Below are 10,950 nucleotides of genomic sequence, written 5' to 3' on the forward strand. Positions count from 1 at the left end.
GTTTTATGTATTGGCAACACTTTTAAAAGTATTATTTACCAAACATGAAACTATTTGAATTCACAGCTGATTATTCTCACAACACAGCAGCAACAATAGTTTTTTTTTTTTTTTTAAGTCACAACAATCTTAAACTAGCCCTTACATTGTCTTGCAGTTCAAGATTTAGTCGAGTTATCCAAACTGGCCCAGATTAACTATTTGGTGGCTCTTTTTGATCCGTCGGTTCCTCTAGTTTATTTGTGGGGTGAAGCCTTCTTGTGGCAATATATATAGGCACGTTAGCGTCTAGGGTACCCAAGGGAAGTAAGAATAAGCCTATCAATTGCTATTGCAAATGCAAACTATCCTCTGTGCACTACTACAAATATGACATTTAATGACAATATTTAGATGACATTTGCTCAAAAACGTCATTAAATACCCTTTCTATGACGTTTTCTAAAGGAAACGTCATGGATCAAAATTTCGTCTCAAGTTTATGACGTTTTCGAAATGTCATTGTAAGTCTTACTATTTAATGACGTTTTTAAACTGTCATCACTCTTATGACGTTTTTCAAATGTCATGAAAAATGTTTTCATGACGTTTGGTAAGTGTCATGAATGAGAATAGACCATGGCATTCTGAAAACGTCATGAAAAATGTTTTCATGACGTTTGGTAAGTGTCATGAATGAGAATAGGTCATGGCGTTTTGAAAACGTCATTATAAATGTTTTCATGACGTTTGGTAAATGTCATGAATGAGAATAGGCCATGGCATTTTGAAAACGTCATTAAAAATGTTCATGACGTTTGGTAAGTGTCATGAATGAGAGTAGGCCATGGCGTTCTGAAAACGTCATGAAAAATGTTTTCATGACATTTGGTAAGTGTCATGAATGAGAATAGGCCATGGCGTTCTGAAAATGTCATGAAAAATGTTTTCATGACGTTTGGTAAGTGTCATGAATGACAATAGGCCATGGCGTTCTGAAAATGTCATGAAAAATGTTGGCTGCTTACTATTCCTTTAACTCAAGTAAGCAGCCAACAATCTCAACATCTGCAAGGAAACATCAAACAGCACACGGAAATCCACAACGAATACATTTCCACAATCCTCTAACCACAATATCACCACTTTGGTCCTACAATCACTCAACCCCCTAAATCACCACTTTGGTCCATCCCAACAACACGTTAGAGCTCTAACTACGTCGTTACCTGTCACCTCGGCCAAGGTTCAAGTAAACGGTATACATCTCGGTTATTATTTAACCGGCGTTCTTCGGACTTTTCCCCTGTCCTCAGAGCACTACATCTCGGTTATTATTTAACCGGCGTTCTTCGGACTTTTCCCATGTCCTCAGAGCACTACATCTCGGTAGAAATATACAAAGCTACGGTTCTACGTATAAAAATACGTCCGTACACAAATGTTATACTTATTATGTCATAAACGAACATAATAAAAATAAACAAGAGGCGAGGTTCGAACCTCAGACCTCTTGCACATGAATCTCGCTCTCAACCACTCGAGCACAAGCTGCTCTCGATGATAACTATACCATTCCTTTTATTTAAACCAAGCTGTTTCAAATTTGGCCCAAAACACCCAAAACTATTCAGGAATTTGGCCCAAGGATTTCACCCAAAACTATTCAGAAATTCAGCCCATTGGGCCTCCACCCACAACTACAGTGAGGGCCTTGATCCGAGACAAGCCCACGTACGGCCCACCTGCCACGGCTTATCCCTTCCGTGATTTAAGGCAATCAGAATCACTTTCGGCTAAAGCTGTCTGCCACAGCGCCTCGAGATTCGACATGTCCCCTTACACGCTCAACACGCGCCAACAGCTTTTCCGGGTTTCGGGGCGACTTTAATCCAACGCGTGGATTCAAATTCTGAGATCGTTCATCCAACGGTGGAGATCTGCTCACCTTGTTCTATAAATAGGTGCATTCTGGAGATGCGACTGTTCACTCCAAAGGAAAAGAAATTTTCTTCCGAGCTCAAGCCTTTCTCTCTCAACTCTTCAGCCTTTCTCTTCTCAAATCCCCAGTTTTTCACTCTCAGATCTTCAATCTTTTCCTCCAAATCTTCAATCCTTCTTTCTCAGATCTTTTCTTCCATTTGAAGATTCGATCTTTTCTTTCCTCTGAACTTTCAGATCTCCAACATCCCTTCATCGACCTTAATCCTTCTAAGGTCAATCTCCCACAAACACTTAACAACTTCGTTCTTCAATTTACACTTCCTCTCAACTCATCACCATGGAACCACGAACTCTGCAACTAATGGAGCTACAAACCCAGCAACAAATCGAGGATGGAGGAAACAACCAAGCAGCCGGGAGTAGTGCCAACACGGATTTCTGGCGAAGCCGTACCAGGTGGATTCCTACTCCAGATCAAATAAGAATCCTCAAGGATGTTTACTACGACAAGGGAGTTAAGACCCCAACTACAGAGCATATTCACGAGATCTGTCTCCAGCTGCAACAGTATGGACAGGTTGAGGGCAAGAACATTTATTTTTGGTTCCAGAATGTCAGGGCTCGAGAGAAGCAGATGAAGAGGTGTAATCAGGCTGCTCAAGTGCCCGTGGGAACTAGTTCTACTGGTACTGGTGGATTCATTGATATTAATTTTGGGTCCACTAGTCCTACTGGTGCTGGTGGATCCATTGACATCAATTTTGGGTCCACTAGTTCTACTGGTGCTGGTGGATCCATTGATCTCAATTTTGGTTCCACAACAGGAGGACAATCTTCCATGGAACAACGAGGAGGAGTTCGCCAGGAGTTTGAAACTCTTCCTCTGTTCCCCGTGCACGGCGAGGACGTCTATGGTAACCCGAAGACTACTTCCGAGGAAGGTAGCGCATATGATTACTATTTCGGTGGCTCAGGCGGTTACAACCGTGGATCTCCAGTTTCTCTTGAGCTCAGCCTCAACCCATCCGGAGCTACTGATTAGGCTTAGTATAGCGTAGTTCCAATTTCCTTTTTGTAATATTAAATCAATAAGATGGTGTGCATGTTTTCTTTTCTTTTTGTTTAGCTCGCTTCCATAAAAAAAAAATTAAAAAAATGTAAAATCTAATTAAAAATATAAAAAAACTCAGTAATTCTCTAGATGTAAATCTATGTGAAGAGAGATCTCCTCAAGGGAAATCTATGTGAGGAGAAATCCCCTCAAGGAGAATCCAGGTGAGGTGAAATACCTTCAAGGTGATGTTGTGTGAGAAGTAATTCTCTAAATGCAAATCTGTGTAAGTAGAGATCTCCTTAAAACGAATATAGGTGAGGAAAAATCTCCTCAAAGCGAATTTGGGTTTTCCCTTCGAAGGAAATCCGAGTGAGGAGTGGAATCCAAGTGAGGGCAGAAATTCCCTGAAGACGAATCTAGACAAGGAGTAGGTTTTCTAGTTTTAAGTGAAATGTAGATCTTTTATTCTCTCATATGGAGTAGGTATTCCGTTCGGTCAAATTATTATCAAGCCGAGAAATTAATCCCATTGGTCAGAGCAATAGCACGCGGATCGCGATCTCCACCACCTTCTCTTACAACATCAGCTGTCCATTAGAGTCCTCATCAACGGCCCAAACTCCCTCTCCACACCATTCTAAACCTCCCTAAAGTTTTACCTCTCCCACTCTCCACTATAAACCCCGCAAATCTCATCCCTTCCCACCATCACCATTTCAACCTTCTCCGATTCTCAAATCTCAATCTCATCCAAAAACCCATCAACCCCTTCTCTTCTTCTCAGGGAGATCAAGAAGTACCAGAAGATCAACCTTCTCCGATTCTCAAATCTCAATCTCATCCAAAAACCCATCAACCCCTTCTCTTCTTCTCAGGGAGATCAAGAAGTACCAGAAGAGCACTGAGCTTCTGATCCGCAAGAGGGCTTGAGAGAGATCTAATGGCAATTTGGGAAATGTTTAATCTTTTAGATGTAGATTTTGTGTTTCAATTCTCTGGTTTTGGAGTTCCTAGATCTGGAATTGGAGTATTTTCTCTCTGTAATTTGTTAATGGCAATCTAATGGGTAGTTGGATTTGTGATCATATTGTTGGCTTCTGTTTTGCTGGATGTAGTTCAAGGGGAGTCTGTATATATGTTTTGTTGAAACATATTATAAAGATCAGATTTTTGATGCTTTCTTAAGTTTGCGATGATGACGATGATTCGCTTTCTATTGAATGTGAAGAATCTGTAGTTTAGCAGTGTAGGAAAATGAATGGAAGAAGTGGTAACTGTGATGTTTGCCTCACTGGTTTCAAATCAAGTGTCGGGCCAAAGCTCAAGGCTCTTTGCTTATATGGTGATTTACTAATGTAACTTTTGCGCATGCATTTAATTTTTTCCTGTATTAGTTTGGGATAAAATTGAACATAGGGGAGAGGTGTTCAGAGATCATTGAGGGGAGTTCATAGGGTCATTCGCTTCACTGCTTCTTGCCTTCTTTCTATGACGTTTTGCAAATGCCATAAAAATGTTTACCATGATGATTTCTAATGACGTTTTAGCAAATTTTCTATGACATTTTCTAATCGTCATGGAAATATGTCATATGACGTTTTCTAACTGTCATGAAAAACTTTCTATGACGTTTTCTAACCGTCATGGAATTCCTTTTATGACGTTTTCTAACCGTCATTGAAATACTTTCTATGACGTTTTCTAACCGTCATTGAAATACTTTCTAAGACGTTTTCTAACCGTCATGGAAATACTTTCTACGACGTTTTCTACCCGTCATGGAAATACTTTCTATGACGTTTTCTAACCGTCATGGAAATACTTTTTATGACGTTTTCTAACCGTCATGGACATACTTTTCTATGACGTTTTCTAACTGTCATCGATTCATGCCACATAAGACGGCACCAGTAGAGACGACGTTCTGCATGACGTTTGAAAAACGTCATGAAAACCATTTTATGACGTTTTTCAAACGTCATTAAAAGTGTTCTGTGTAGTAGTGGTGGGATCAAAAAATAAGAAGCCAGAGTCTTCGTTTGACCGATTTGTTATTCCCCAATTAGAGTGCACAACAATATGTCACTTTCCAACTTGATATATTGAATACAATGATGTTCTTCCTTCAAGAAAATTTTTAATTTAATTATGTTTGCTAATTAGAAAATAACTGAGAAATGAATGTCTATTATGCAGCTTGCTTGTAAGAGATGCTCGATCGATCGGAATTAAGTCAATGATCTTGTTGCCCCATTAATATCTAGCTTTCCCTTTTTCTTCTTCCAAATAATGCATCTTTTGTTAAGTCTCTATAGAATATAAATCAATCAGAAACTGACAATCCAAAAGAGCCCAGCTTACTTCAATTACAATCCATTTTAATCTTTATCATTTTGAATCCTTTAAAATTATTATAAGGCAACATATATAATTAATTTAGACAAGTTAAACCAATCCATGGGATCCGCGCGTGCAACATGCGAGACATGCATGTATGATTAAGTTGCTAATGGACAATCTTTGATCCACAGTAATTGAATTGAGTAGGAAAGAGACTACAGAGCAAAACCCACTTTGAGAACGTTAAAAATTGCATTACGTACAGATTTACAATATCTAATATATGCCATGATCCTCTTCAATGGTTTAGATCGATGACATGACAGAATAATAAGCATTGTACGCCATGCATCTATATGTTTACACAGACTATATTTTTGTTTTGAGGAGTAGTTGCGGATGGTACCGGTACTAATTAAATTATCGATCTAATGATATCATTAATTCGAACTATAAGTCTTTGCATTTTAGCTGATATTGTCTCTGCATATCCTCTTCTATCGGAGATGCAAAACCAATTTGAAGCAGATTACGAGTGCCTTTCAGCCGACGTCGGCAAATACGCTTTTTAACGAGGCATGTACTGATATCTTCGATCATGAAAGAGTAGTGCAAGCATAAAGTGATTGGGAAAGCTCCAAATCACTTCTTTTGTCAACTTTCTCATAGGAGAATAATTTATCGTTAAATTTCCACATACTGGAGTCTTTTTTACTTTTCCTATATTCAATTTGATTCATTTGATCAGTTAATACAAGAACAAATTAGCATAAACACGTGGCTTTCATGGCCAATCAGCAGTGAAGCTGAATGAACTTGACCCAATCAATGCAGAGTATTAATTATTCTTAATTATCTTCTTCTTTATCTTCAACTACACGTGTGTAGAGAGAGCCAGAGATTATGTGAAGTGGAAGCAAATTAATATGTTGGCTTGGTTTTAAAAAAGAAAAACCCTAGCCTAGCCTTCATGTATTATATATATTTGAAATATTATAGCTTGAGAATGAAGAAAAAGGTGTTAACCTATAGAAAACAGACAAAGATCATGGAGTCAAAGACAAGACGACCACCTCTCTCTCTCTAGCTCTCCTTCAGTGCAGGTCCCCCTCGAAACCGTTTTCTACTCAGACTCATCAACAAACCTTATTTCTCTCTTTCTTTCTGTTTTCCCTATATTGTAAGCAAACCCCACAACCATCACAATCATCATTACCATCATCATTCCCACCATATGAAGCCTTCTTTCTGTCTCTCTCTTCCTCTCGCTTTTATTTTCTCTCTATAAAGTCATCACAGTTTTACATCAAACCAGTTGGGAGAGAAACATCATCAGATCTGATCCGATCAGGTCACCCCTCCTTCCCTCCCTCTCTTCCTCCTTAAACTCAGCACTCACTCTAGTCATAAACAATGAGGAAGCCGGAACCCTCTGTTGTAAGTAGTACCGGGAAGAATAACAAGAACAACAGCATGAGTAACAAGCTGAGGAAGGGTTTGTGGTCGCCGGAAGAAGACGAGAAGCTGATGAGGTACATGCTCAACAATGGCCAAGGCTGCTGGAGCGACGTGGCAAGAAATGCTGGCCTCGAGAGGTGCGGCAAGAGTTGCAGGCTTCGTTGGATCAATTACCTGAGACCTGACCTTAAGAGAGGTGCCTTTTCTCCCCAAGAAGAAGACCTCATCATCCACTTCCATTCCCTTCTTGGTAACAGGTAATAAGGTCACTAATTAGTAGTTTCCATAAAGCTTAGTTTAGAAGTTATGCTGGCTTGTGGCTTTAATTGATACGTGTGTTTTCTTACTTCAGTCAATATTTTTTTTTTTTTTAAGAGGATCAAAGGATTTCACTCCTACCCCAATGATGACTCGAACCCATAACTTGGATCTTAGATAGTGGACTTACTTCAGTCAATATGTTTTGTATAAGACAATGGTATATAAAAAATAATTATTATAATCTCTTTCACTAAAGCTGAATTAGTCTAAAAAGAGTACAGTTCTATAGGATAATGTGACGTGAAACCATAATGAGAAGACTACTGAAGTCCACATTTTAAGTCATCCTTGTAGCTAGTCTCTCCCCTCTTTTAAATTACATCAGTTTATGGGACTTAATATGAGTAATCTGGCCACACGCATATGCTAAAATTAAACTATTAAGACCAAAAAAAAGAAGAATTGTTGGATGTTATCCAATATAAAAATTCACCCAATTTAGCCGATTCAACTAAAAGGCACAATTACATTTAACATCACCAATTCTACAAAGAAAACTTGATTTAGGCTTTATGTACGGTTAGAGGCTCTAAGTTTAAAGTAATAAATTACATTTTGATACACACACATATATACTTTTTTTTTATTATATATTACTCATAGCATTATAAATACCAACTGCAGCATGAATATAAACGTTCATACACGAATACATATATTCCTAAATGCAGAGCTTCGTTATCTAATTTCAGATATTTATAAAATATAGATGTGGAAGGTATGAGAATTGAATAAGGATATATATGATGCACATGGATCTGCCCTTACAGTTTTTTTTTTTTTTTTTTTTTTTTTTTTTTGAGAAACATCTGCCCTTAGAGTTAAAGACACTCAACACCCATATTAATTAATTGAATAGTATATATAGTTAAGCTCCCATGCAAATTAACCATGTATATATTAATACATAGAAAACATAGGAGAATCAGAAACATTAGGTTGTCCCCTAACTGTGGGTTGTGGCATCCAAAACCTATAGTTGATAAGAAAGTGATACATAGTTTGAGTGATACGTTATGGTAACGTATTAATGTAATGTCAACATCATCTGCAGATAGCTTTCGAGTCGAAAACACTCAAAACCTATCTCTGTTTTAAGTTAGGAAACCATGCAAATAAGTTATGCATTCATACATACCCACCAAAAACGTACTTTCAATTCACATCGAAACTGACTATTATATCATATATCTTTTAGTTTAATTAAACATATATATCTACATTTTATATAGGTGGTCTCAAATCGCAGCACGCTTGCCAGGACGAACTGACAATGAAATCAAGAACTTCTGGAATTCGACCATAAAGAAACGTCTGAAGGTTCTGTCCTCCTCCTCCTCCTCCACTGCCTCACCAAACGCAAGTGATTCTTCCTCGGATCAGCCTAACAACAAAGACTTTTTCACCGCGGCCGGAGGAGGAGGAGGTTTCATGAACATCATTCCACCGTCAATGATGCCCATTTACGGGGATTCATCCATGCAATCAACCTCCCTCATCAACCACATGTTTGATCCGTTTCCAATGGTCGAGCATGGCGGGTACTACAACAATGGAAACCCATGCACTGCACAGATCGGATCATCAGTTGGTAGTGGTGCTGATGATTGTGGGTTTGAAGAAAATATTGAAGCGTTTGGGAACGTCAATATCGGGGTAGAAGAAGACATCTTTGTGCCTCCCCTAGTGAGTGTAAGCACCACTGACCAGGATCAAAATCTAAAAACGGAAACTATCTTCTATGATAATAATAATTACTACAGTAACAGTAACAATATCATCAAAGGTGAAAACATGATCGGGGTTGGGAATTACTTTGAAGATGATCAGGATCAAGGGCTAACAATGGGAGAGTGGGAATGGGAGGATCTGATGAAAGATGTTTCCTCCTTTCCTTTTCTTGACTACCAGAGTTGAGATCAATAACAGCCACCCAATATTCCCTCTCTTTTCTTTTTCTTCATTTTTTTTTTCTTCCCACACACTCATTTCTTCTTCATTTTCTAATTTGAGATCCCTCTTTGTTTTCTCAAGACTGGTAGAATATTACTAGCCATAGCTTTTACATTTTATTTAGGTCCGTCAAACAATGGGGAAGTTCATATATAGCTTAGATGAAAGGGGAACGGTCTGAAATAAAGGTCACAGTTGATTTCGTATTTGATAGAGAAGCTTTCATTCAGTACTGAGACTACTGTCATATATACGGATTAATTGTGAAGGAAGTATAGTTGTGAATAGCTGCTGCTATGCTGCATATATATACAAATGTAGGGAGAGAAGAGATATACAAGAATTACAAGATGATGATCATCAATAATTAGTTGGTGTATAAATTGTAGTTATTATGAGATGATGTACAAAAGGAAGAAAGGTTGGTGGAATTTTGTGGTCAGTGGGAAATAAGTAGGTTGTACTACACAATTTGATCATGAAGATGATAGACCTACCTCTCTCTCTCCCTCTCTCTCTCTCTCTCTCTCTCTCTCATATTACAATTACCATTTGAAAAATAATAATTACCTTTTTTATCTTACAATGAAAAACGTACTTCAATTTGAAACATCATCCAACAATATTATGGAGGATAATTACTAAACTAATTGAGTGTCTTTGTAAATTTAGATGATTAATAAGAACAGAATATGTTATGTTGAAGAATACGATCCTTCATCATCTATAGCATTAGCCATTATTTTCATGCTTAATTCTATTTGGACGGATGGAAATGGCTAGAGATTTGTAGAAGGTACATGATCACATACTAAAATGAGGTTAATTCAATCACTTAGTCGCCATCTCCACTTGATAATCAGCTCTCATTGTTTCATTGACTATTGTCTCATTATTAAATTAGTTAGTTAGGCTATCAGGTTGGGTTTTACCCTCATTCCCATGGGTAGGGTACTAACATAATCACTGACCTAAAAGTAATCAATGCAAATTAACATAAAATTAAAATTTGACCAACATATTAAAGAAGTGAATAGGAAGCAACTTTGGAATAATCATGTGATGATGACATCTACTAATTCTGTTATTCAGAAAGGACAAGATGACCATTTTCACTTAGAATCTGACAGAATATGATGAGAGTGCTTGTACTATCATTTGCCTTTAGATTTTTGATGACGGATTACCACCATAACGAACATGTGTGTGTGTTACTATTAATTAGAGAGTTGAGACTGACCTATGGGTGACCGATGATTACGCCCAAGTTTTTTCCAAGTAAAAAAGATATTATAAATGGCGATCCTATCAAAGTGTCTGATCGACATTCTTTTAAAGGAACTCTGTATATTCCTTTTTTGTTAAAGCTTTACTTGTAGTTAACTTTTTTTCTTGATGGTTTACATGGTACTAGGGCTCTAAATACCTATGAATGTCATTTAATTTGGTAATTACTGAACCGAGCGAATACTAACCGAATATTTGAATTTTGGTAAATCGACTCTTTTATAACTGAATTGAAAAAAACCGAAATCGAAAAATACCAAAAAAAACTAGTTTAGTTTTCATAAATACCGAATATTATAATGAAATGTTAACTATATACATATATTCATTCAAGTTTGAGAGATTTCATTTACACATCTCTATATATTTAATACACAACCCCTATATTTACCATTCAAAATCAAATTTAAAGAGTAGATTAAATGACCAAAAGAGACAGCTACATTCTTGTGTACGTTCTTGCCAGCCTCTCTTCTTTGAACAACTCTGCAACATCTCCACACTCCATCACTTCCAACTTTTATCCCTTCTTATACGTACTCTTTTCTAAATTAAATATTTTTTACCCCAAATTTGTAACTTAGAACCCTAGGAATACCAAAAGCCCTTTTACA

At 37.4% G+C, this 10,950-nt stretch overlaps 1 protein-coding gene across 1 annotated transcript; it reads left to right on the forward strand.

Annotated features, from left to right (window-relative positions):
• The first annotated feature begins 6,615 nt into the window (after positions 1-6,615).
• Positions 6,616-9,044, forward strand: LOC133732177 (transcription factor MYB46). The gene is made up of 2 exons (XM_062159662.1): positions 6,616-7,032; positions 8,329-9,044. Exons 1-2 carry the CDS (start codon positions 6,731-6,733, stop codon positions 9,011-9,013), a joined length of 987 nt encoding a protein of 328 aa, XP_062015646.1. The 5' UTR covers positions 6,616-6,730; the 3' UTR covers positions 9,014-9,044.
• Positions 9,045-10,950: the final 1,906 nt, after the last annotated feature.

The sequence above is a fragment of the Rosa rugosa genome, chromosome 2, assembly GCF_958449725.1.
Source record: "Rosa rugosa chromosome 2, drRosRugo1.1, whole genome shotgun sequence".
NCBI classification, from domain to species: Eukaryota; Viridiplantae; Streptophyta; class Magnoliopsida; order Rosales; family Rosaceae; genus Rosa; species Rosa rugosa.

What these genes read in the sequence shown, in the direction of transcription:
- LOC133732177 (XM_062159662.1), top strand. Translation starts at nt 6,731, where the DNA reads ATGAGGAAGCCGGAACCCTCTGTTGTAAGTAGTACCGGGAAGAATAAC. An exon ending in CATTCCCTTCTTGGTAACAG is followed by an intron (nt 7,033 to 8,328) that starts GTAATAAGGTCA and finishes CATTTTATATAG; the next exon opens with GTGGTCTCAAATCGCAGCAC.